At 35.2% G+C, this 27,962-nt stretch overlaps 2 protein-coding genes across 5 annotated transcripts; both read right to left on the bottom strand.

Annotated features, from left to right (window-relative positions):
- Positions 1-4,939: 4,939 nt before the first annotated feature.
- Positions 4,940-7,471, bottom strand: LOC133313191 (uncharacterized). The gene is made up of 2 exons (XM_061514527.1): positions 5,937-7,471; positions 4,940-5,207 (listed from the first exon to the last, which is right to left on the bottom strand). The coding sequence occupies exons 1-2, from the start codon at positions 7,469-7,471 to the stop codon at positions 5,129-5,131; spliced, it is 1,614 nt and encodes a 537-aa protein (XP_061370511.1). The 3' UTR covers positions 4,940-5,128.
- An 11,131-nt stretch (positions 7,472-18,602) lies between these two features.
- Positions 18,603-21,918, bottom strand: LOC133313190 (myb-related protein 2-like). Of its 4 annotated transcripts, XM_061514523.1 has the most exons (7): positions 21,784-21,918; positions 21,495-21,702; positions 21,335-21,411; positions 20,980-21,037; positions 20,780-20,864; positions 20,614-20,695; positions 18,603-19,724 (listed from the first exon to the last, which is right to left on the bottom strand). In XM_061514523.1, the coding sequence occupies exons 2-7, from the start codon at positions 21,697-21,699 to the stop codon at positions 18,975-18,977; spliced, it is 1,257 nt and encodes a 418-aa protein (XP_061370507.1). In that variant the 5' UTR covers positions 21,700-21,702; positions 21,784-21,918; the 3' UTR covers positions 18,603-18,974. The 4 variants fall into 4 exon arrangements, with proteins under 4 accessions (XP_061370507.1, XP_061370508.1, XP_061370509.1 ...); XM_061514524.1 differs by having other exon boundaries at positions 18,605-19,721; positions 21,495-21,902; XM_061514525.1 differs by having other exon boundaries at positions 18,624-19,724; positions 20,614-20,683; positions 21,495-21,902.
- Between the last annotated feature and the right edge of the window lie 6,044 nt (positions 21,919-27,962).

Genomic DNA, 27,962 nt, shown 5'->3' with positions numbered 1-27,962 from the left:
CTTATTCACCTGTTACAAGAATCACATCCATTAGGATGTTGATCGCGGTAGCTGCATTGAATGGATTAGAAATACATCAAATGGATGTCAAAACCGCCTTCTTAAATGGCGACCTTGAAGAAGAGATATACTCAGAACAACCTGAAGGTTTTGTTGTTCCAGGACAAGAACGGAAAGTTTGTCGCTTAATAAAATCCCTTTACAGGTTAAAGCAAGCTCCAAAACAATGGCATGAAAAATTTGACAAAGTTATGTTGTCAAATGGTTTTCGAATTAATGAATGTGACAAATGTGTCTATGTTCGAAATACTGAAAAAGGGTTTGCCATTGTCTGTCTTTATGTAGACGACATGTTGATCATGGGTAGTAATAATCAAATGATTAAAGTCACTAAACAATTACTTAAAAGTAAGTTTGATATGAAAGATATGGGGATAGCAGACGTTATCCTAGGTATTAAAATCCATAGAACATCTACAGGGTTGGCCTTATCACAGGCTCACTATATAGCTAAGGTTCTTGAGAAATTCAAAAGTTTGAATATAACTCCTGTGAGGAACCCTGTCGATTGTAATCTTAGTCTATTAAAGAACACTGGTAAAGCTACAGCACAAAAGCTATATGCTCAAGTGTTGGGAAGCCTGATGTATGTTATGAACTGCACCATACTTGATATTGCTTATGCAGTAAGTCTGTTAAGTCGCTTTACCAGTAATCCAAACGAAAATCATTGGAAAGCTATGGTAAGAGTTTTGGGATACCTGAAGTATACTCAAAATTTTGCTTTGCATTACGAGAAATACCCCGCAGTTATAGAAGGGTATTGTGATGCAAATTAGATCACCGGCTCTAACGACACTAGATCCACAAGTGGATATTTGTTCACCCTTGGTGGAGGTGCTGTGTCTTGGAAATCGTCCAAACAAATCTGCATTGCAAGGTCAACCATGGAAGCAGAATTTATTGCTTTAGACAAGGCCGGTGAAGAAGCCGAATGGCTTCGTAATTTTATTGAGGATGTTCCTAATTGGCCAAGACCGGTCCCAGCCGTATGCATACACTGTGATAGCGAAGCAGCTATTGGAAGGGCCAAGAATGTCATGTATAACGGTAAGTCTAGACATATACGTCGAAGACATGATACCGTTAGACAACTACTCTCGAATGGAATCATTTTAATTGACTATGTTAAGTCTAAGGAGAACATAGCGGATCCGTTAACCAAAGGGATTCCTAGAGAGCTGGTTGAAAATTTGTCGAAAGGAATGGGTTTAAGGCCTATCAATTGTTGAGCATTGCGGTAACTCTACCTAGAAGAGTGGAGATCCTATGAACTAGGTTCAAAGAGACAACTAAGTGATGGTCGACTGTTTAAACACTGTGGAGTTTTTTAAACTCATACTCATTCCTAAGACAAGGCAGTGTATTTATGAGGGTAAGCACTTAGGCTTTTAATGATTTCTTAATCTGTTGTGTTCAGATGATGTATAGTGAGGTACATCACAAGAAATCACCTATGTGAGTGTGAAGTGACGGCCGCTTCTATGAGAATTTTTTCAAAGGGCGATTCTCTAAAACACTCACAGAACCAGGCAGGTGTCCCACAGCCAAAATGGGCGCAACAAAGGACCAACAATGCTAGAGAAGCAATTGTGTGACTCCTATTGTCTAGGTATGCACTAAAGGTTGACGGTTCAAGTCGACCTAGACCACCGATTGACCGAGTATATCCGATAGGTTTTCACTAGAGAAGGTTCAAAGGTAACTCCACCTATCTCGATGCAGTTGTTTCTGGTTAGGAATTTACACTTTGTATTTTACTTTTATGCATTTTGTCACGATGATTTGACTTCTTATCCATGTGGGGGATTGTTGGAATTAATGAAAGAATTAATGTACAATGATCCATTGGTTATGAATAAGAAGTGGGTTAATAAAGAAAAGAGAAAAGGGAAGATGAAGAGGTGTGTGGGTTTAACAAGTCCCGCATTGGACAATTAGTAGGAAGTGGGAGAGTATATAAGCTCCCACCTCACTCTCCTAATTTGACCCTTGGGTCACTACATATTTTATGTAGGGGAAGGGGCTAGGTGGGCTTTAGTTCACCACACATGCGCGCGCCGCCGTCCGGCCGGCTGGCTCGGTTCGGTTCATATGTGTGTAATAAAAATAATTTTTTATTAAATATTTTGTCCAAAAAAGTATTCGTTGCTTCCCTCCAACCCAAACGTTTCTACCCGCCGGTTTTTTGAGCAATGTTGAACCGAACCGGTTCTTCCCCTTCGTGAACTAGTCACCGGTTGTACCTGTTCATCGGAACGGTCACCGTTCGCCGCCGGCGACTGTTCATCGTGACCGGTCAGTGTCTATAAATAGACACTGACACCTTCAGAAATTTATCCGATTTTTCTGCACTGAAACTCTGCCGGAATTTTTCTCCTTCCGATTTTGCATACAGTCTTTCATCCTCCGGTGTACTTTCCTCTGGCAATTATTGTGTTCGTTTGGGCTGTTGATTGGTAGTGCCACCATTCTTCAGACGAAATTTGTTCTATCCTGGGAGACAAGTGTCCATCAACCTTTGGCATCTGTGAGGAGGCAAGTTGTCTTAAGGAGACACGTTCTGTGGGCTAAGATTTTAATTCCTCTTCTGAAATATCATTCTGTCTGTAACATCATTCTGATTCTGTCTACTTCATACGTATCAAGTAAGTCTGTATTTTATATTTATAATTGCACAGTGATGATTCTGATTATCTACCTCATCTACTTAATACATGGGTTCAAATCTATTAGTGATACTTTTGACATTGTGTAGGACTTACCTTCAATCAGTTGCCTTCGGCAGCTCGTGCTCAAATTTTTATTTTACTTATTATAGGGAAGCAGTGAAGCAGGCTGTCAAAATTCTTTTTGAGGACCATTGAGCCGATAGGCTCAAGACACAATGAATAACCAACTCAATCCCTTTAAGGACCCCCATAGTTTAGTGTCTAAAGGGCTGTAGTAACCAAGATAGCTCAATATCCCTCCAAGCTAGAGGAGTCATAGCTCCGTCAAAGTTAACCTTGCACTATGCTTATTTAGGAATTTGCCACGTGGAAGTGTTACTACGAGGGATACCTACAGCACGTGGATGGTGCTATAGTTTGTGTAACTCTATATTTCAACTCAATCAAATGTCTGTATAACTATGTTGGGCGTTTTTTCTTTCTTTTTTTTACCATACCAAATGGGCTAATCAGGCCTCTTTGTAGTCCATACGCATGTATAAATAACCCATGACACAGTCCTCTTTGCATTCAATTCAAGACAAATGCGTTTAACAAAGGTCCATTAAGAAAAGCTTGACCTGTTTAGCAAGTATCATGTTGTCAGTTATCGTGTTTGATTGAGAATAAATTTTTTTTATGTATAAAAATCATAATTGTTAGGAATATGATTGTAAAGTCACTTTTATAAGATTATTATCGAAAAACTGTTTGATAGGCTAGAGGCTAAAATTTTTTCGGGATTTTGTTTCAAAAAAAGTATAAATTTTTTCCAACATATAAGATTTCAAGAATACCACCCCTTTAGTGGTATTCTTAAATGGCATTTTGAAAGAGAATTGTATACAAAACAAGATATCGAGAAAATCAGATTATCGAATTTTTTTTTCAAAAATCTTATACCAAACTTGAATAAATAGAATTAAGACTATATTTTTTCGAGAATCTAAAAAAATTTCTCTTACCAACCATCTTAGATTATGTTTGACGGTTTTTGTTGAAGGATAAACATTTCTTTAACGTTCCTTTGTGAAAAACGCAACACCCAAGGCATTCTCGATGTAGAAGCCACAACCAAGAGACTTGGCTATTCACAAATCACAGTTAAGCGCTCCGGGCTGAATGAGAATTATTTGACTAACTAAAAAAACAAATAGAGATTAGTGTAGTAAAAAGGAAAAAAAAAGTGTTTTTTCTATCATAAAAGATATTTCCTATAATCCCAAAATGAAATCATTTAACAGTTTGGAGAAAAATATATATATATATTGAGATTTTTGTTTTTCTATTACAATTTACAACACAAATTTTTTCAAAACACCTTGTTCTAAAATCTTTTCCAAAAAAAATTTATTAATGGATTAAATGACAAAATAGATTAATGGGTCTATGAATCCTGTACGGCTTTCACATTTATATGGTACTTTCTTAATCTGCGCCTAATTAATATTGAACTTCACACCATTCATATTTGAATATTTTCAACATACCTTTTATTTTTTATCTCTAAATCTCAAAATGATTTGATTATTGGATATAACTTTATATTACCTAACCGAATAAATACTACAAAAAATATTTATTAATTATTAAATTATATAAATAATGGATAAAAAAAATTCAAGAGATTGTATAAACTTTTAAATTTTTATTACTTATTATAAAATTATAAAATCTTATATAGAGCCAAAAAAAAAAAAAATCCTATTCTGAGTTATTCGAATTTTATTTCATGTAAAATAATAAGTTTTGAATATTACAAAGTTTTTATGTACATCAACTATTGACAAGCATCAAACACACTAAAATCCCATTTATTTTCCAGTTGTGTATTTTTATTTTGATAAATTACGAGTAATTTCATAGGAGATAATCCTGTATTAGGAATAGGTTCAAGATTAAGACTTCAAATTCTTTCTAAAAATAATATTAAATAAGATTGAACATATATTTTCATCTCTACTTGTTTAGCTCTTGCATGTAAACTTAGTTACGATGAATTGTTCCAATTGTGTATGTTTGTGTTGTCGCATCAAACACGCTAAGATTCCATTTATTTTCGTAGTTGCGTATGCGCAATCATAGCATATAGAATGTAAAGTAAAAGTTGGGGACAAGACTACAAGAACTTCAATAATTCCAATTTGTCTTGATGGCATTATTCCATTTGTTGCCAAGCATATAATAATATGCCTTCTATCAGCTACATAACCTTTTTCTTATTACTTGTTAACTTCTTGTCTCTTTCTAATCATGGTCATTGGAAAAATATCTTGAGGCTTTTTTTTAACTCATTTAAAACAAATTTCAGGAACAAATTTGTGAAATTTGCATCAATATGGTCAAAAGCCGAATATCTAATGCCAAATTCCCAAAATCACAGAGATAATGAAAAGCAGGAAAAGTGTCCCATTTCCACCAGGAATTATGGATGACCTGCAAAATCATTGAACAACAGTTATATGCCAGTGATTACAGCTTTTCCTTAACCACACTGAAGCATTGGAAAATCAATAAATTGAACGGTAAATACCCTTTTTGGTCCTCAGAAAATTTCACGAGACCCGTTTTAGTCCTTAGCAAATAAAAAGGTCCATCGTGGTCCCTAAAAAATTTAAATTAGACCATTTTAGTCCTTTTGAGGACTAATATAGCTCTTTTTTGAATTTGTGAAAGACCACGATTTCAACTAAATAGGTCCTTTTGAATTTTTGAAGGACCACGATGGGCCTTTTTATTTGCTAAGGACTAAAACGGGCCTTGTGAAATTTTCTAAGGACCAAAAATGGTATTTACTCTAAATTGAATAAAAGTGTTACTAGTTGTTGAATGAGGTTTACAAAAGTTTCAAAAGAAACTGAAGAAAATTTTCATAACGCAATTTTGGGGCTATCATGATTGTATAACCGAGAAAAGGAGGTACAAAGTTGTTAGAACTTAGAACTGAAAACTACATATTAGACAAAGAATACAAACTGATGATAATATACTGGAATATAGTCTCATTCATAAGAAGGGTATAAGATTCTTTAATTTGTACTCCTGCATTATTATGACAGTAAGCTAAAGATAAAATATATAGTATCTACACTTCTTTTAAATGCTTAATTTTGTTAAGTATATGGAACACTCACTAGCTTTACTTGGAATCATGATTAGCCATACCTGATTTTTTTCTTGGATTGGTGTAAGTAAGTCATCACGGGTGGAATAATGCCAAACAGAAAGCAATTGGCATAGACCCCAGCAAAATCAAGAGCTCTTGAAAATGTAGAGCGAAAAAATGAAGCTATCAACACTGAGAAACCAAGGACTAATAGTGTTACAAGGACTATAATGGGATCAAGTTTTTGCTCATTTGATCTCATTTTAGATCCTTTTATAGTCAAATTTTTTGAACCACTGAAGCAAACAGTCCCTGAATAACCAATACTAGGCCCTCCTGAGTAAAAGGCCAATCCAACTCTTCCACTACCATGCTCATTAAAAGCTGAGGCTTTTCCAGATACCAACTCCAAAGTGTCAAGAAGCTGTTTGGGCAAGCTTACAGTATATCCTATCAAGCTAGTTGCCATAGCAGAGAAAGCAAAAGCTTGAACTGCAGATAAAGCAGATGGATTTACAGAAAGCAAAAGGGATATGGGGTCACCAGTGGTGGCTGCTGAATTAGTCCCAACAAGCCCCAAGACAATCAAATTCCATGACAAAACCATGATTAAAGGAACAGTCCCACCAATTAGTATTGCATTTCTAACCTCATTCACTGTGTTCCCTGCAATCTTACATATAAAAGGAGTGATGACATGAAATCCCAATGTGAGTACAGCCACTGGTATAATAGGAAGTATTGATGAAAGCTTCCATGAGGCTAAAGCAAATGAGCTTATTATGTTAGCTCTTGCAACAGACAATCCAACAGCAACAAGTCCAGTTATAGAGAAAAGCATAAGGAAGCATAAAAGCCTGTTTGCAACATCAATAGTCTTGAATGGAAAAAAGACAATCAACATTCCAACAAGAAGAGGAAACAAGGCATTAACAATCAAAGTATCCACCCTTGGAAACAATGAAGAGAAAATAGATCCAATACCAGCAATACAAGCCACCAGCAATGAAAAACACAAAAATGTGTAAACCAGACCAACAAATGCACCAAATTGACTTCCCAATGCCTTTGTTGCAAGGCTTGTAAAGCTCACCTCTTCAACCCCATCTTCTTCCATGGCAGAAAAGCTAAGTTCTGCTACAAGAATGATTGAAGAGATGACATAGAGCCAAGAGAGGAGAATTATGATTGTTGAAGGAAATGGACCAGATTTAATAGTCAAAGAAGGCAAACCCAACATTCCAGGCCCAACAGCAGCACCAATGATCAAACTAACACCACCCCAAAAGCTCTTTCCCTTTGCAGTTCCATCAGGAATCTCATTAATACTCTGATTCTTGGTGGGGTTGCTAACAAAATCTGCATCATCATCAGGTGAGTGGGTAGAGAATGCTATTGCATTACAGGGTGCAAAGTTTGTTATAAGGCGAAGATTGGGGCCATTGCTTGTGAAATATGGAGCAAAATTAGTCTCATAAATGTGAATAGTTTTTTGAAAACGGGTTCTATGTCCAAGAAAATGTACTATACCATTGATTTTTGGACATGTCAAAGACTTGGGGTTGAATAGCTGAGAGAGATGAAGTTGTTGCATATTGGGGAAATTGGTAAATGGGAGATCTTGTTTTTGCAGCCAAATTGATGGAAAAAGAGTGTATAACTCTAGCACACCACTCTGCTTGTGAATGATTCTATGCAATCTTAAAAGGCAAGAGCTAAACCTAGGTATGTCCCTCAATGAATAATATCTAATTACATTTCGAGCACGACACAAACACTTTCGATTATAACCTAGGTCTGGCCTTTTTATTGAACATTACAATCAAGCTTATGATTAAAAAAAAAAAAAAAAAGTAAAAGAAAAGAAAGAAACACTATGTATCTTAGATAGGTCCAACAATGGTGGTTCCAACAATGACAGGAACAGAACTCATATACTCAAGTGAAACCTACTGAATTTTTAAGAAGGGCCCCACAACGACGGAACTCATCCACTGGTGAATCCTATTTAAATTTTTATATTAATTTGGTTTGTATAGTTGATGTGAGAATTTGATCTCTTAATAATTTTTTCTTTATGGTAACTGTTTTAAAATAATAGATAATTAAAAAATAGAGATAAGAGAAATATTATGCAACGATAAATAATCAGAAGAATAATAGAGATAACTTCCCATTGTATTTTTGTTGTCCGTATACAAGATTTATATATGAGCTCTATTCATATAGACTCTCGACTATCATAAGGTATAAGGGAATAAATGACAAAATTATATCCTCCTAATTGCGTATTATTAACTCATAGGAGTTGCATAAGTTATACATAATTTCTTTGGGGTTATAAACATCCATATTAATAATATTTATAACACTCTCCTTTGATGTTCATTAAAATAAAGTATCTTATTAAAACCTTAATAGAAAAAAATCCTATGGAAAAAAAAATCCTAAATCCTAGTGAAGGCAAAAAAAAGAGAATATATATTTCTCGTAATATGCATCGTAAGCTACCTCATTAAAAATCTTACTAAGAAAATTCAATCGAACAAAAACTTGGTGAAGGAAAAAAGAACGCAATATATATTTTACTCCATTTGATGATAACATTATTTAATATCTTAGAGTTTGTGAATCTCAATCTTATATATGAGCTTCTAAAAACTTGATGTATGCAATGTCTTAGTAAATAAATTTGTCAAATTCTCTCTTGAACGAATTTATTGAATGCCATAAAATAGTTGTGCTTCAAATTGTGAAGAAAAAAAATCCTATTTGGAATCTAGCTTTGTGTGGATCAGATAAATATCATATATTATTCTAGTATTTTTGTGTTGGAGAAGAATTAAATCCTCCTAATAGACTTACAGATAAGAAAATGATGATATAAGGATAAAGGGGAGAAGATATGAGGTTAGAAAGTCAAACATCCACATTATTAATAATTTCATAACTCCTCCTTGGATGTTCACTCTTTATTAAGATTGTCTCATTAAAAATCTTCCCAAGAAAATTCCAATGTGATAAAAACTTGGTGAAAGAAAAAAAGTGCAAGTGCAATGTGTATAACTCTTCCCCCTTAACTAAGCCATATAGCTATTATTGAAGCTAATTAACTTTTCATCATGCTATACATTAGTGCCCTGATTGAACTGAGATATAGCACTTTAGGACTAAGAAATTTTTCATGGGTTGAAATAGACATTTTATTTATGTCAAGTGATCTCACAACTATTGGAGTACTCAATGGATATGTTTTATCCATGTAAAATCTCTTTAACATCTTATCTATATAAGTCAATTGAAATATAAAAATTCTATTAAGATGATTATACCATATACACCTTTATTTATTTAGAGCTCGCTTGTTTCACCTTCTAAAAAAAGTGACTTTTATCTCTTCCTTATTTTAAAAGTACTTTTTACAAAAGTTAAAGCTATTTATATTTTTATAAAAATATTTAGTTTTTGAAAAAAATATTTGGCTTTTGACTTCTGCTTTTTGTAAAAGTTAAAATTTTTAGCTTTTGAAAAAAGTAAATTTTTGACTTTTTTTGTGACTTCTGCTTTGTTTTAAAAGTAGACTTCCAAACGAACTAAAAATCAAAAGTGCTTTTTTTCACGAAAAAAATCAGCTTTTGAAGAAAAAAAAGCCCATCCAAACGGGACCTTAATCCATTCAACAAATTTCTTGCGAATTTGTATACGCTTCAATCATTTTGAATCTTTATGGGATATAAATTTCATCATCGATTGTATGAGCCATATAAATAGGCTATAACAATGCACTAAAAAAAGGCTATAATAACGTCGATTAGACACATGTCAATTTTTTTCATGAATTGCTAGATTAATAAGATATTTGAAGGTGTATATATATTGACATCTTACAGAGTATCCTATGGACAAAGTATATACATTGACATCTTACAGATGCATCAATCAGTGTTGCACACATACATATATATGGAATGTGTTTGTCAATTACTATTATTAATCCACAATTTTGCTAAACATAAAAGTTCTTTTCCCTTACTAGGAACAAGAGTGAAGGGTAAGATCACAAGTTTTAAAATGTAGATTTATGTGAGACTTCCCTTACTCCCATTTCTCAAATCTAGCTATTCATTGTAGTTTTTGGAGAATAGAGTTAGCTAAATTTGTTAGATAAATAAAGAACTTGCTTAGATATTCTTTAGTTTGGCTGATGAATAGCTGTTAATAGGGAAAAGCTCACCAATACTCCTGTGATTTGCTTCATAATCATCTATGCCCCAGTGGTTTTTTTATCACATATGCCCTTATGCTTTGTAAAAAATAAAAAATCACAGGAGCATATGTGATAAAAAAAATCACAGGAACATAAGTGATTTTAGAGTAAACCATAGGGGCATTGGTGAACTTTTCCCTTGTTAATAAGACACAATCTTTGTCCTGTGTCAGTAGGCTACATACAAATGTTGAAGATTTGTAACTCATAATTAGGATTTGCTTTTCCACATGCTATAAATTCTAACTTGGAAATAGTCTTTTTTAGAAAAAAAAAAAAAAAAAAAACTCAGTTTTGTTGCACAATCACTTAGGCTTTGTTTGGAAGTTTGGAAGGGAAGGAAAGGAAGGGATCCAAAGGAGATGGAGGGGAAAGAAGGAAAAGGAAATAAAGAGTATTCTCTTCCCCTGTTTGAAAGTTAAAAATATAGAAAGGGAGAAAAATGGAGGATTAATTAAATATTTTTATAATTTTACCCTTTTTAAAAAAATTATTATAATTATTATATTTTACAAATGAAATTAAATTTAAAATTTCTAACAAAATTATTTATATACTTTTCACACTACTAAAAAAATCATATATTTGATGAAATTTATATGTTGCAAACAATGAAAATTTGGTCGAAAAAGTATTTTTCCATCAGAATACTTTTCGTCGAAAGGTGACAACTTTTTATCTGTCAAAATTTTTTCACAAATAAATTTTATGTCAAAAGATAAGCTCTATGTTTAAGGAGTCTTTTCCTACTTGAGTGTTCCACTATGGTTATTGGACTGTGGTTAGATTGTATGATTGTTTTTATGCGTTGTATAAATGCATTCATATAGAGCTATTTGATAATATGATATGTTTTGTTCTGATGTGATTTCTGTAATGATCTCTGGCCATTGATTGTATTGTGCACTGATTTCTACTTGAGGTCCTCCCTCGGGACTGACTGTATACACCTCTGATATGTTCTGGTTCTGCTTGGGGTCCTCATTTGGGAACACATACGTTGATTTCCGCTTGGAGTCCTCCCTTGGGAATGACTGTGTACGCCTCTGACAAGATATGTATATATGCTTTGTTTAGTTATGATATCTGTTATATGATATTTTGTATACGCTGTATCTGACTTTCATGCAGGAGTGGGCCCAGTGGTATGGAGAATTCTCTATAACCCTGGAGCTTACTGAGATTTGTTATCTCATCCCTTCTTGGGGACATCATTTCAGGTGCACAGGTTGTCGTTGAGCCTTCACGGAGCAAGGATACGATCCGTTGTTAGAGTGTATCGCGGACCGAATTTTTGGGTAGCAGTCTGCTATCATTATTTTGGAGGATTATGATTTGCATTAGTATTCCATTTATTTTGGTGGATCACGATGTCTGATCTGTTACTTTGTATATGGCCTGTATATGTTTTGTACATGTTTTTCGCTTTGATGCATGTACATCTGGGTATTCAGGCATGTTATATTATGATGCAGTATTCAGTTATATGCTTACATGTTAGAATTGTATGTCGTTAGACATAATGGCACGGAGCCAAGCTATGCATGCGCCCATGGATGGGTATATGGTCTTATAGGGATATATGGTTGTGCTGAGATCATATATTGTATAAACTGTTTATCAGGAAAACCTTGAGTGTGGGATTTGCAAATCCCCATTCGTCCGATTTACAAATGGTACTCTGTCCGATTTTTGTCTCCGTCCAATAAGAATTAAACTAGTAGAAGTATGCAATGCGATATATCATGTGATAAAGGATTAAAGAAAAAGAAAAAGTTAGTTCGTATTTTCGTAAGTTAAGTCTTCTGCTGTTTCTGTTTGTATCATATGTATGTTAATTGAACCGGCTCGAGACGGGGATGTTACAATTATGGTATTAGAACAGTTTCTCGGGTAAAGTCAATGATATATTGCATAAGATGGTTGAGTTATGACATTCTTGAGTGTTTCTTGGAGTGCTATGATATGCATGTCTGATCACTGAGTGTGAGTGTAGTTAACTCATTCCTTTGTTTACAATGTGCAGAATTATGGTTCGTCCAAGAGGGACGCATGATCCTCCTGTTGACCAGACAGATCCTAGGCCCCGAATAAATCGTCGGGGGAATAATTCACAACCGGATCCTATGTTGACGGCTCTTACTGCATTGCAGTAGACTATGGCTGCAACAAGACAACAGGAATTGGAATTGATAATGAAAGCTAATCAAGATATGTTGACAGCAAATAGATTGGCAAATGTTGAAATGATGAGAGTACTTTTAGCTGAGGTGAGGGCTGGTGGACAAGCTCCACAACAACAGCCACCAGTGTAGCCCCAATTACCACCACAGCCACCAGTGCAGCCCCAGTTGCCACCGCAGCCTCCATCACCCTTTCGTACTCTCCATGTAGAGGAAGGGGTTGGTAATATTGATCCTCATGTTGAAGTTTCTAGCCATCATGGTGGAGCTGGGGGTAGCCATCATATTAGTGTTGTGAAATCTATCAGGCTACCTGTGGATGATAGAGAGACTCGTTATAGGAAGTTAAACGCCTTTAGGAAACATTCACCACCCCACTATAAGGGTGGAACAGATCCTATTGCTGCTGTAGAGTGGGTACAAGAGCTGGAACGTATTTTTCGTGTCATGGAATGTGATGACAATATGAAATTGTTGTACTCCACTTATATGCTATAAGGGGATGCCGCTGATTGGTGGAATAATGTCCGCCTACCACTGGAGTTCCAGGGTTATGCTGTGACCTGGCCATTATTTGAGAGGCACTTCTTAGAGAGGTATTTTCCTGAAGAGGCTCGTTTAAGAAAGAAAGGTGAGTTTGAGGTCCTGAAACGGGGTCAGATGTCTATTGATGAGTACTTGGCCAAATTCAACAAGCTAGCCGAGTATTCTACTTTTCGGAGAGCTCCATTGACTCCAGAGGATTTGGCATTTAAATTTAAAAGAGGATTGAATGATCAAATTGTAGAGAAATTGGTTGGTAATTCTATGAGTGACTTTGTGGCCCTTGATCAAAAAGTGCAAGATATCCAAGAGTATTATAGAAAGAAGAGAAGAACAAGGACCAAGCTGCTTCTAACTCTGGTCCCAAAAACACTACTAGGGGTTCTAAAGGTAAATGTTTGCAGGTGAAACAGTCGGATGACAAATTCAAAAAGGCTGGAAATTCTATGTCGGACAATTTTAAATCTGTTGCTCAGTGTGCTACTTGTGGTAAGCATCATTCTGGGGTTTGCAGGAAAGAACAAAGACTTTGTTATAAATGTGGCAAAGCTGGGCATTTCATTAAGGGCTGTCCCTTTAACGGGGGACAGGTTTCTGCAATTCAAGCTACTCCGACTCCTGTCGTGGTTGAGGAACCATCTCTACCTCTTCCACCTCCTGTTGCCCGGGTGTATGCAGTGACTCAGCAAGAGGCTGAGAGATCCACTAGTTTGGTGCGAGGTATTATTTCTATTCATAATGAAATGCTTATTGTCTTGTTTGATTCTAGTGCCACACACTCTTTTGTTGCTGATTATATAGCTAAAGCATTTAATCTAATTGTGACAAAAATGAGAACTCTTATGCGTATTGTTACGGTTGTGGGAAGTGTCTTTGATGAAAAATATATTTGTAAAGATGTGAAATTCAAGTATGAGGGCAGAGAGTATTCTGCTGATTTTATTATCTTACATCTTGCCTCTGTAAATTTGATTTTGGGGATGGATTGGTTATCCAAATACTGTGTGAAGATTGATTACTGCAGCAAGACCATTTTTGTCTCATCTAATGATGAAGAGGGAGAGTCTCCTTTTCTGTCTGTCCTTCGGGTTGCAAAAGCCTTGAAGGAAGGAGATTCTGGGTTTATTTTGTTGGGAGGTCTGGTTGGTGCCAATAAGGAGCCAATTTCTGAGATCCCCATCGTCTCTGATTTTGAGGATGTTTTTTCGGATGAAATTCCGCACTTTCCGCCAGAGAGGGAAATTGAATTCTCAATCGACTTGTTGCCTGGTGTGGGGCATATCTCTTTAGTCCCATACCGAATGTCGCCTTGAAATTATCTGAGCTAAAGAAGCAGATTGAAGACTTGTCCAGTAAGAATTTTATTAAATCGAGTGTGTCTTCGTGGGAAGCCCCAGTGATATTTGTTTTTAAGAAGGATGGGTCTATGAGATTATGTACAGATTACCGGCAGTTAAATAAGGTTACTGTTAAGAATAAGTATCCTTTGCCACATATAGATGATTTATTATATCAGTTGCATGGTGCGACTGTATCTTCTAAGATTGATCTCCGGTCCGGGTACCATCAAATCCGGATAAAGCCGGATGATGTTCCGAAGACAGCTTTCAGGTCTCGATATGGACACTATGAGTACCTGGTTATTCCTTTTGGGCTTACAAATGCACCAGCCATTTTCATGAGTTATATGAATTGGATCTTTAAAGCCTATCTGGATCAGTTTGTGGTTATCTTTATTGATGACATACTGATATATTCAAAGAGCAAAGAAGAGCATTCTGAGCATTTGAGGATTGTGCTGCAAATTATGAGAGATCATCAGTTGTATGCTAAGTCGTCCAAGTGTGACTTCTGACTTTCTGAGATACAATTTTTGGGCCATGTCATCTCATCTGAAGGAGTGGCAAAGGACTCGAGTAAGATTGAAGCAGTGCTAGAATGTGAGCATCCTAAAAATATTACCGAGATTAGGAGTTTTCTTGGTTTGACTGGGTATTATAGGCATTTTATTGAGGGATTCTCACGGATGATACTACCCATGACACGATTAACCTGTAAAGGGAACCCATTTGTGTGGACCCAAGAATGTGAAGTGAGTTTTCAGGAGTTAAAAAGGAAGTTGACTACCTCTCTGGTGTTGATATTGCTTGATCCTACAAGTAAATGTGTAGTATACTGCGATGCTTCTAAGTTTGGATTAGGCTGTGTATTAATGCAGCTACATCAGGTAGTTGATTATGCTTCTCGGCAGTTAAAGCCGCATGAGGAGAACTATCCAACACATGATTTGGAGTTGGCAGCCGTAGTGGTCGCTTTGAAAATCTGGCGACACTTTCTATACGGTGCCAATTTTGTTTTCTATAGCGACCACTAAAGTTTAAAGTATCTGGTTGACCAGAAATAGTTGAATATGAGGCAACGCCGATGAGTGGAACTTCTGAAGGATTATAATTTTGAATTGCAATATCACCCAAGAAAAGCCAATGTAGTGGTTGATGCTTTAAGCAGAAAGGCGCTTTGTGTAGCTAATATGATGATCGTCGAGTATTAATTGAGAAGTTTCGGGATCTCAACATTCCTGTGAATGCAGAGGATAGCCCGTATTTGTTGACTACTACGGTAGTCCAAAACTCGTTGGTTGAGCGGCTTAAAGAAGCTCAATTACTTGATAAAGAGATTCAGTCTATGAAAGAACAAGACTTTGTATCCACTGATAAACTCGGTCTTAAGTTTTATAAAGATCATATCATTGTTCCGAAAGGTCAGATGGTGGATGAGATGTTGGTTGAGGCACATATGGGTAAGTATATTATCCATCATGGTGCTACCAAGATGTACCAAGACTTGAAACTAAATTTCTGGTGGTCGGGAATAAAGAAAGATATTGCTCAGTTTGTGAATAAGTGTTTGACATGTCAAAAAGTAAAGATTGAACATCAGAGGCCCTCTGCATTACTGCAGCCCATAGATATTCTGGAATGGAAATGGGTCAGTATTTCTATGGATTTCGTAGTGGCATTACCGAGAACTCATACTGGTTTTGATTCTATATGGGTGGTAGTAGACAGATTGACAAAGTCTGCACATTTTATTCCAGTCAAGACGAGTTTCTCTACGGAGTAGTTGACTCGATTATATGTGAAGGAGATTGTGAAACTTCATGGTGTTCCTGAAAGAATCATTAGTGATCGGGACCCTAAGTTCACTTCTCGACTTTAGGAAGCATTGCAACAGGCATTCGGTACGCAGCTGAGACTGAGTACGACTTATCATCCCCAAACTGATGGTCAGACAAAAAGGACCATTCAAACTCTGGAGGACATGTTGAAGGCTTGTGCCTTAGTGCAAGGGACTGCTTGGGATAAGTATCTGTCTCTGGTGGAATTTTTCTACAATAACAATTAGCATGCCAGTTTGGGCATGGCTCCCTATGAGGCTTTGTATGGCCGTAGGTGCAGAGCGCCTACATGTTGGTTAGAAATTGGGGAGAGACAGTTATTTGTGCCTGATATGGTCCAAGAGACTATTGATCAGATTGCTATGATTAAGGATCGATTAAAGAGAGCACAGAGCCGCCAAAAGAGTTATTATGATGCAAAATATCGACCCCTTGAATTTTCTGAAGGGGATCATGTGTTTATCCGTTTGTCTCTGACTACAGGTGTTGGGCGTGCTCTTGGAGTGAGGAAGTTGAGTCCTAGGTTCATAGGGCCCTACCAGATCATAAAGAGGGATCTGTGGCATACCAGCTGGCCTTACCTCCACATTTGTCTAATCTGCAAAGTGTTTTTAACATCAGTCAACTTCGCAAATATGTACCTGATGTGTCCCACATAGTTCAGCAGAACGATGTTGAGGTAAAGAAAGATTTGGAATTTGTTATGGGACAACTGAAGGTTCTGGCTCGCGATGAGAAAGTATTGAGGAACAGGTGATACCCATGATCAAGGTACAATGGGAAGGTTTGACTTCTGAGGACGCCACTTGGGAGCAAGAGAATGAAATTTTCCAGCGTTATCCTGAGTTTGACGTCAGGTATGTGTTATGTTATATGTGTGATTTTGAGGGCAAAACCCTTAAAATGTGGGGTGAATATAATATCCCTAACCAGTTTAATTAGAAAATGGTATATGATTAAATATTTGATCATGCATAAATGGGTTAAATTAAGTAAAAGACCTAATTAAATAAATTAAGTTTACTTTTGAGGTAAAAAGTACAGCCAATGAGATTTTTGTGATAAAAATATGTGTAGAAAAAATTATCTAGAATGTAAAAGTAAGGTTATAAATATGACTCGAAAAATATTCTAGTTCATTGGGTAAAGTTTGGTATTGAATGAAGGTGTGTAGATAGATAAACGGTTACCCAGTTAAAATAACTTAGCCTATTAAACAACTTAGAAACCGTGACACTCTACTTCTTCTTCCTTTTTTTCCCGTGTGTGCCTCTGCTTGCTTTCTTCCACGGAAATAGCTTAGGTTTTCCTTTTCTTTTTTCTTTGATTTCTCATCACACAATCATCCAAATGCAAAAGTTCATTACACGAAATTGATAGGAAATCATCCAATGAATCCGTTCCACCCCTTATTTTAGGCTGAAAATGCTTGTGTAAAAAGTTCTCTTCTCCTCCCATTTTGAGTTACTATTCATCCAAGAGAGAAATTGTGGTTTTAGTTTGAGCCAAGCTTGGGCTTTGTTTCTTGGACCTTGGATAAGCGATTTGAGGTAAGAAATTCTCATTCTAATGGTTTGATTTTCATGGGTTAAGTTTTGAATATTATGAGTATATTTTGTGTAGAATTTATGAAGTAAAAACTTGAAATTTTTGAAGTATTAATGTGTTTTATGATGATATAGTGTCAAGTAAGCATGATGGTGAGTTGGAAAATTAAAAAAAACTCCTTGGACCACCACACTAGGTTCGGCCATATTGGGCATTTAAGGATTAATGTGCCAAAATAATTAAATTAAATAATTGTGGAGGTTTATATGTATGTGTATGTTGAGATTTAGGTATTAAAGTGAGAATACCAAGTGAAAAATCTATTGGAAACCCTCCTTGTGAATTTCGGCCATTAGGGTCTAATAAGGGATGATTATGTTAAAAATTATTTTGATGATGTGGTTAGGTCTTAATGCATGGCTTTAGTATGATTTTGAAGTTATATGGTTTAAGACATAATGAGAAGCTCCTTAGCTCCTTTGTATGTGTTGCAATAGCCTTATGAACAAAAATAGGCAAAGTTAGGTTTAAAATTGTTATGAAAATATATGAATAATTAAGGACTAAGTGTGAATTCTAGGAACTATTGGTTGTGTCAATTATTTGATGCAAATCCATAGCTTTTCCTTGTTGTGGTTTCGACCATGTAGGCTTTGAGGGGATAGGAAATGTTAAAATTATACAGAGGTATTTTAGAAGCTTGGTTGGGTTATTTTAGGACCCTATGTGAGTATGAAACCATGAGGGTGCTTGTGGTTCATATAATCATCCTTAAAACGGTCTAATAAAGGAATTTATGAAAGTATGGTCTTGACTTGTAAATTGGCATACATGAAAAGAAATGAAAGTAAACAATAAAATGTATGTCTTGTAATTACATGGCATCGTAGTATTTTATTGAGTTTCGTTTTGGATTCTTTCTCTAGGTGTGCCTAGAGACTGAGCGTCTTAAGCAGTTTGAAAATCCCCTTTCACATCTTAAATCAAAATCATACATGTAACAATTCAAGAGTTCTTGGTAACCTAGTTAGATCTTAGGATTTGACCTACTCAAAGGGTAGTAGATTTGATTTCTGAGAGTCACAATTTCTGAAAAAGGTGAAGAGACTCAAACCCAAAATCAAATTAGTCGGATCCATTAGTACTTCATACACCAATCCCATTAGTATCTAAAAAAAAAAATATCATACATGCAACAGTCATAGTATATACTCATCTCAATTTCGTTCGATGTAGTATACATGAGTAATTCTACATGAAGTCTGTTATGGTTGGAGCAATTTATTTTGCTCAGCTTCAGTTATTGTGAATTGGTTGTAATTGACATGATCCAAAAACTAACGCAAGTTTTTCCCAAAAATTTTACTCAACGGAAATCCTAGCAATTCCAGCTGAAACCATTCAAGTCAAACTGTTGGCAGTGGGAAGAAGCATCATTATCATCATGAGCATTCAGGTCCAGTTTCACTTCAAAGTTAGCCATTCTATAATCTTGAGAAATTTTCTCATGGTTTAGTTTAACTGGCACTCTCCTATTTTCATTACTTTCTCTTCTTTTACACCCTTCTTCCTTTGAAAAAATTGTTCTCCCAAAACTTTCTTCTTCTTGAACTCCTACATTCATGGATAAGAGGCTTGATGTCCTCTCTGGTAAAAAATTTCCTTTTGCTACTTTATCATTTGATGAGGAGCAAAACATCATATTCTCCTTCACTTTTTCACACAAGGTGAGATCAGACTTTAAAAGCATAGACTCTTCCACACACTCTTTTGAAACTAAAAATGGAGTACCATTATAGGCTTTCAAATTCAGGCCCTTGTTATGTTTTTCTTGGCCTCTTTGAGATTCCTCACTGTAGGCTAAGAAACTGCCCATTGAACAATTAGAGGCTTCAACTGCTTGTGTTTGCTGAGGATACAATACTTGCAATTCTTTCAGTTCTGAAAATTTAGAATCAAGGCATTGAGTGGACACTCTGGAAGCCAGTTCAGAAAGTTGAACCTTGGCATCTTCAAGCCCCACATTACCTAAATTTTGTCTTCCTAGTGTTTCTTGAGCTTTTTCCAACACTGCCTGAAGGTACTTCCCTTGAGCCTCTATCCTTAGCTGTAAGTGTCGCTGTACCTGCTTAAAGATTGAAAACAGTATCAGAACAGAAGCAACTTTAACAACTTACAAACTTCATTGCACAGTAACAGCTAAAGGGCAAATCCCGATGTCCTAGGTTCCCTGACTTGCAAGGGTAAGGGTGAGAATTGTTTGTGTGGAGCCTTACTCTTGTATTTGTGCAAAGAGGCTCTTTTGCATACGATGTATTGAATTGTGTATTGTATCACAATTTACAATTCAAAAATATTTGTTATAGATATATAAAAACCATTAATGCAGCCTCACCTACAAGCTTAAGCTTTTGAGATGAATTGACTCTTTACATGGTATTAGAGCCTCAGTATTACGAATTCGATCCTCATCACCCCCATTTTCTATTATGGAATTTCTTAGCATAGGTTGCTGGACCTGTGCATTGTCCACCCTTTAAGCCCATTGGACTATCGTACAAGGGGACGTGTTAGAGATATATAAAAACCATTAATGTAATCTCATCCACCAGATTACGTTTTTGGGTTGAATTGGTTCTTTACGATATTCAAACCAAAATTTGCAATTTTCAATTAAAAAAAAAAACTAAGTAGTCACTATTAATTAGAGAAATTTGTAATTACTAATTATGGAAACAATCAAACAAATATTCCAATTAATACAAATCTCTTTGATCTTAAAAAAAAACCGATACAAATATAAAAAGTAAAGACTTAAAGCACAAGAAAACAGAATAAATTAGAGAAGTTTTCAAAGAGTGACAGTACAAAGAGAGAGAAATTGAAGGCTTAAAACACAATTTATATAATTATTTATATTTTAAAATTATCTTTTATTATGTTTGTGAATCATTGTTGTTGGTGTGTTTACAAATGTATTGGTATTCATTTAAGTTAAAGTTCAAAGATTCCTATACCTCCAGCTGCTCATGTAGTCTTCTTTGCACTTCAATTTGCATCTGTAACGCCTCATTTATTTCTGAATTTCTGGATTGAGGGCTGATCCTTGTTAGTGTTGGCTTCAAATAAGAAAAATAAAAGCTTTGCACAATGGAAACTTTATGACAAGATATGTGTTCTTACTTGTTTGTCTGGAGTCCTATGCTTAATTGTTTCATTTGAATTCCACTCGCTTCTGACATTCTGACTTCTGTTTCTGTGGTTGATGCTGGTAAAATAAATTCACAAATTATATGCTTGGTAAAAGATAGGTTCTGCTCTGTGTAGTTCATAATATGCTTATGAAATGTATGGAAAGCATATTAAAAAAGATGTTCCCTCACCGTTTTTATTGCTACCAGTACTGGTTTGTCCATGCATATTTTTACTGATTCTGTACTTCTGCTATCGAGAAAGAGCAATTAATAACTAAACATATAAATTATGAACAGACAAGACCATAAATTTCAAATAGGCAGATTTTTAGGCAGAGTTTCAAAAATTAGATTTTGTTTTATGTATTGAGAGGAACATAAGAAAGCCAAACCAACTGTTTACTAGTAACTAATACTATCATCTTGTGTTTGAATGTTCTCCATTACTAATTGAATTTCAGTCACTACCCAACATTACCCTGAATTCTAAAGAGTTCAAGGAACTTTAAGGGGTAGAAATGGTAAAAGGGTAGTGACATGTTACCTGTAGATGACTCTTTAAGTGGTATAGAGTAAGTCCAGGAATCCCCATAAGTTTCAATACCGTTTTTGGTGTAGCTTCTGCATAGCAAGAATAATCAAAATTAGCTTGAAAAAATTATCGTTTTCTAATTCATAATCTGTTTATTGTTGCATAGACTCACTATCTGCTCCACCAAGTTGATTAACTGCTTCTATGAACCGTTCATGAAGATCTGGCGTCCATTTCAGTCTAGGCTTAGCATCAGTTGAGAGAACAAGTCCTGAATCACCAGTCCCATTTCCTCCTTGCATGATCATATGCCTCTCAATAGGGGTGTGCATCCTTGAAGCATGCATGTTCTTAGCTTGTTGCTGATGATAGTACATTTTCTTTTATGGAAACAAAATGATCTCATTCAATACTCTATGTAAAAGCACAAGAAATTATTATGCTCATGATTATCTGTTTACCTGTTGAGTAATCTGAAAAGTGAAATTTGATTGTCTTGTATTCTTCAAGAGCACTTCCTTATCGTTTAAACTCAAATATGTTCAAGTTTCTAAAACTGCTTTTGCATGTGTTTTTTCTCCTTGACAAGATCTTCACAAGCCTTAGTTGTGCTCCTAGATGTCTTTATAAAGCAAATGCATATAGGAGAGGGACCTTTTAAGGCATAGAATCTTGGACAGAAGAAATTCAAAACTGAACTTGATCCAATATGTTCAGAGCTACTTAAAAGGTTATGCCATTCTTCCTACTTTCTTCATTGTGGGGTCTCATCACTTCCACTTTTGATTCAGAGAAAAGCACTTGTCAAGTAGAATTATGTGCATTATCCTTTCAGAGAGACCTCACACGTTGCATTTGGAATCAAAATTGACACATCAAATTATCAGTTTGCTCCTGCATATGTTTTTGTCCCACTGGTAAATGGAGGAATCTAATTCCAAAAGTTTAGAGAAGAATTCTGTGACTTGAATTATAGAATCAACTTTTCCTTTTTTACTTTTCCTTGAAAGCATCAGAAACCACACTTCACCCATGTTTTTTCAAGAAAGATTCTTGGCTTGGAACTTCCTTAGTCCTTGTCACTCACATAGGTAATTGAGACAATTTCAACTAGATATTTCACTAAAGAATATCGTCAATATGCCAATGGGGATTGGCTGAATGTAATCTACATTGAATGGTGTTAAAAATGCAATAATTGGTTATACTCTGGCAATGTAGAAAACAAGAATCTTCAAATTACACAACCTAAAAATAGAAACCATCATCACTTTTATCCCAACCTACTTGAATGGCAATTCATAAACTCATAAAAGCAAGAACATTATAAAGAAAAATTAATAATAAATAAGAAAAAAAATAGTATATTTATATGTAGTAAAAGACTAAAAGTAATAATAAACTGTTGCAGATACATTGAAGAAAAAGAATAATAATGGAAAAATGCTTTTCTTTAAGTCCTTTGAATTTTCGTGAAGAAAGGAATAGAATAAGAACACATTCTTTTTTGTCTTGTTTGGTAAGTTTGGTGCTTATTGAGCCAATAAGGAATAACAATCTATATGCCAAAAGGAAAATAATGTGTACTTTTGTTCCATTATACTTGCATTTGATAAAAGACATTCATAGCTGGTGTAGTGGAACACTTGTCCTGCGAGTGTTTTGGGTTGCATATTCTCTTATGAATCTATGCACACACCTATGTGTTTGATTTGGTCTTGTATGTGTATTTCGATAAGTTTCTACGGAGGTTGAATGATGTTTTATGTTGGGGGTTTGTTTTGTTTTGAATTATTGTTGATTGTGGATGTAAGATTACCATGAAATGGATTAAAAATCTACATATGAGTTAGTCTAGGAAACCACATGCATTTTGGCCTACGTGTCTCTAATCATGAAGACCATGTGTTTGACGTTTTGCCTAAGTGAAATGATGAAATAGAAATAAATTTGTGATGAATTAAGTGATGAAAATGATGGCAAGTTGTAAGAATTCTAATAAATTCTTGATTGAGGAAATTCAGCCCTAGGGTAAGGAATGTATATGCAAGTGTTTTTATAAGGATATGAAGATGTCATAATAAGTTATAAATGAGTTGGAATTGATTAAGTCATGAATTAGTTAATGAAAAGTTGAATTAATTCATGTAATTCCTCACTAAGTGATGCCTCAGCCATATTGTGGTTTTATGGGTTTGAGGTTGTTTAATTGGTTTGTCATTAAGATTAAGGTATGTTAAGTCTTATGGTGATGAGAGAATCAATTATAAATCAATGGAAAAAGTGTCAAACTTATGGACCTATATATATATATATATGGGTTTTATAATTCTCATTTAACATGAGAATTCAAATTTTTCTACACACCCTTCGATTTCCGTGCTAACATGGGTCCTACATATAATTTTTTCTAACACCTGGGTCCCACATGCTTTTTATCTCTACAACATGAGAATTGAATTCTCATTTAACATGAAAAAATCAAACCCCGATATATATATATATATATATATATATATATATATACATATATATATATATGTAACACCCTCCCTTGTATGCATCCAAGAGAGTGTTTGCTAAGTGGAATTAGAGTTCTTTCGTCATATTGCGAATACTGAAAAAATCACTTTGATGTTGCTAATTAAAACTTATAATTGAAATCGGTTCACTTACAAAAAAATCAGAGTAATCTTTCAAAATTTCTTAACTTGCTGAAAATATTATTTTCCTCGCAGACGTCGCTGTCTTGTAAAATTCGTATAAAATCAAGTTCAAAGATTTCAAAAAAATATTCCATATAATATAGAAAGAGAACGTCTGGGGCTTCGCGTGCATATAAAATAATAGTAATTCGGAGGTCATTTGCCCCTCGTAACGTAACTCGCAAAGTACTCACAAAACTGTTTAAAAATCAGCACTCAATGAACGTTCAGAAACTTAGTTCGCAAAACATTTTCAGAATTTTTTCCAAAGTACTAGAAAATCATCAAAGTCTTAAAACAACAATAAAATCATAGTTCCAACAGTAATCCAACTCCTCAAATTAATACAGTCATCCATCAAATGAAACAGAAACAGCAGCAAGTCCAAACAGTAGAATTTAACAGCAAACATCCAAATAATCCATGTCCTCATATGCTTTTGCATTCTCCTGCCATTTTCTAAAAATAGCAGCCCCAAAGGGGTGAGAAAAATCCCAATAGTGTGATAACAAAATCAATGATGCAACAGTAATAACTAGATACAGAATTACAAAGCAGACGCATCATCAAGTTAAATCCGACAGAATACTAAATATTATCATATTGCGTATATAACGCCAAAAATACTAATCAAGATGCGTATATAACGCCAAAGTGTACGTTTACAGCACCGTCGTGCCCGTACTAACAAGTACAGTGGAGGTCCCTTAATGGCTCCTCAAGAGGGTTTCAACTGTAACCTAAGCGGATTGAAGCCAAATGTCCCATACCCTGGTACCGCAGGGATGCCTACATGATGCTTGCTCAAACGTATGCATAATTTTCCAAAACATTTTCAGTTATAAACATGAAACTTATGCATGTATGATATGTCATGGATCACACACAACATACAGTTAAAAATCATGAATGAGCATGCATGACTAGATAGTAATCAAGATACATATATCTCATGGAGTCTAATATCATGGTGCTGAATCATAATCAATTCTCAAAACAAATATCCAGCATTTTAAACCATGAGCAGAATCATATATAGAAATTCCAAACCGAAGCACCAGAGAGCAACGTTCACAACTCATGCTCTAGCTGGTAGTCAACATAAATACTTATACGCAGTAACGTTTTCACTCCTTTCTCCCCCTAAACCCAATCGGTTTTCCAAGGTTCTTTTACCAACAATATTCTGACTTTAATAATAATTTTCTAATGTTCAACAATGACTTTAATCAAACCCAAAACAAAATCAGTTTTTAGCACATAAAAGGTCCTCAAGAAAGTATTATGCAATTTCTTCTTTTCTACTCAAAGGTGCGCATAGAGAGCCTATTACCATGGTGTCTATATACTTTAAATGGGACTTAGTACACATCTAGGCTCAAAACAGAATTGGTTTTAAGTATATAAAGGCTCAAGACATTTGTTCGAAATTTTTGTTTGACAAGACCAAGGGTGTGTGAATGGAATCCTAACATCATGCTGAATATTTTAGCTAAAAAAATGACTTAATGCACAACAAAATTTACCAAGTCAGAATCGATTTTATCAAGACCAAACATCATGAATAGCTTATTTCAAAACTCCACTAATCCATGTATGGTGCGCTACAAAGGACCTAGGCATGCTGTCCATATCATGATGTATCATAAAAATTTAGAGGTATCCAAGTTGTCATCAAACAGCCCCACCATTTACTTTTAAGATCATTACCAAGTTTATTTTTCATTATTCTTTCACTGCGGTCAAAGAACATAATATGGCAGAATCTAAAAATACACAATAACTAAGAGAGCTGCTTCCTAGACATGCCTCACGATTTGATCATAGGAGAGAAGAGAAGATTCGGTGCCTACCTCTTACAAGCTCACTAGGAGATCGAACAAAACAGGGAGCAACACCTCAATCCCTTAGCCCCACTAAAACAACAAGCTCCACTCCTCAAGCTGATGACCGTGCGCAACGCAAAGAAAATGAGGAGAGGAAAGATTAGCTAGAGTTATTATTTTCATATAATGGAATGTCTCCTTCAACCAAATGAGTGAACAACGAGACAGAGGCAGTACCTTACCTCTTAAAATAATAGAACACAGCCGAATAAAGACAGAGAGGAAAAATGTTTAAGGCTTTGGTACTTCCTCAGGAGCTCCACGGTTTTTGGAAGGAAAAAGGAATTGGATGATGGCTGAGTTTTACTTCAAGGAAAGCAGCAAGAGTTCAAGTTGTTCTTTTCTTCCTATAGTGCGCTCAAGGGGTGGTGATAAGGTAGGGATGTGGCTGGGTTTGGTTCTGTTTGACAAGATGATTCCTCCTATAAAATCCTCTTCAATCAGCGCTAAGATGAAGGAAAGTGGGGCTGAAGGTTGGTTTTTAAAATGCTCACAAGGTCAAAAAACATGCTCAAGCTTTTCTCCCTTTGGAGCGCTCAAGGGGAAGGAGTAATTGGGTGCAGAATTTTCTGCCCAAGTATTTTACATGCAATCTGACTACTGGATCCTTATTGGCTGCATGTCTTTAAAGCTGGCTGGGTTTGGAAGGTGCCACAAGCTATCCTCTTTCTTTTGACACTCCCAAGCGCATGTGATCAGTAGTATTTTACAGAAAAAAATAAAATTAACTGACATGTAATATTTTTATTGGTGGGATGCACTGAATCTTTGGTATAACAGTAGTACCAAAGATTTATTCATGTGATCAGGGAGAAGAGAAGCAAGGCTGAGTTACTTTGTGATATATGTAGCAAGGATCAGAATTTTGGTGAAGCCCTATGCGCACAAGTGGAGGAGGAATAAGGATGGGTCTTGCCATGTGGGGATTACTAACCAATGAGGGCTGACTTGTGGGATCACTTAGGATGGAATTAGGGTAATTTGCAAGGGAATTGGGCTGACTCAAGGATACTTCCCAAGGCCCTAAGGCTTCGGCCAAACATAACTTAGAGATCAAAAATGTAAAAGCCCATGAGTGGCACTAACTTAGGCAATAACCCACAAAATTATAAATTTCCAAGTCTTTTAATTATTTTTAATTCTTTCTATAAGTTGCTATTAATTAATTCCTACATCTTTTCTAAGGTTTCGTATGCCTAAAATAAATTCTCTCTATCATCATAATTCTAATAATTTTCTAACTCAATATTAATTCCATACTAGTAACCATATAATTCGAAAACCAAACCAATATTACATGTAGTTCGACTTTTCACACATGCATTCATATGCCTTATAATATTTTATGCATTTTCCTTAATTGCGTGGGATGTAACAAAATATATATATATATATATATATATATATATATATATATATATATATATATATATATATATATTTTGGCCCTCATCATTAAAATGATGTGGAGGTTGTGTTTGAATACTTGTTTAAGCGAAATCATTAATGTATGGTTATGTAAAGCATAAATGGATTCACTTGTTGGTAAGTTAAGAATGTAAAGCTCATAAGTTTAGTATGAAAGTATTGTCAAATTTATAAGAATATCATGTTGTTTAATATAAAATTTATTGTGGTTTTAAGAATGAATTCTTAATCACACAAGTATGAAATAGATCAATCAAGTAGTTAAATAAAATGATGAAGTTGGATGGTCGATGATAGGTAAATTCAGTTATGGAATGGTTATAAGTAAATTATTTACGATTTGTTAAAGCAAGCTAGCTTGGTTTAATAATCAAGGAAGAGATTGGTAAGTCAAGATATTAAGAAGTTGAATTTAGTTATAGCCTTGTTCTTGGGGTTTCGGCCATCACTAGGTTCCTTGACCTAGATAATGATTTAAAGTCAAGTAAGCAAACGAAAACTTGTATTAAATATAAGTAAGCTTATATAAAGTAAAGGAAAGTAAGGAAATCAAAGTTAACCTAATGAATTAGGTTAGTTGCTTATTATGTAAGATTTATATGAATATATGAAGTTAAAGTT

The sequence above is a fragment of the Gastrolobium bilobum genome, unplaced genomic scaffold, assembly GCF_033153095.1.
Source record: "Gastrolobium bilobum isolate Gb01-03AN ecotype WA unplaced genomic scaffold, APGP_CSIRO_Gbil_v1 utg31005, whole genome shotgun sequence".
Lineage (NCBI taxonomy): Eukaryota > Viridiplantae > Streptophyta > Magnoliopsida > Fabales > Fabaceae > Gastrolobium > Gastrolobium bilobum.
This window is presented reverse-complemented; position numbering and strand designations above follow the sequence as displayed.

What these genes read in the sequence shown, in the direction of transcription:
- LOC133313190 (XM_061514523.1), bottom strand. Translation starts at nt 21,699, where the DNA reads ATGTACTATCATCAGCAACAAGCTAAGAACATGCATGCTTCAAGGATG. An exon ending in ACTTAAAGAGTCATCTACAG is followed by an intron (nt 21,038 to 21,334) that starts GTAACATGTCAC and finishes TCTCGATAGCAG; the next exon opens with AAGTACAGAATCAGTAAAAA. An exon ending in ATAGGACTCCAGACAAACAA is followed by an intron (nt 20,696 to 20,779) that starts GTAAGAACACAT and finishes AACAAGGATCAG; the next exon opens with CCCTCAATCCAGAAATTCAG.
- LOC133313191 (XM_061514527.1), bottom strand. Translation starts at nt 7,471, where the DNA reads ATGCAACAACTTCATCTCTCTCAGCTATTCAACCCCAAGTCTTTGACA. An exon ending in CAATCCAAGAAAAAAATCAG is followed by an intron (nt 5,208 to 5,936) that starts GTATGGCTAATC and finishes ATGATTTTGCAG; the next exon opens with GTCATCCATAATTCCTGGTG.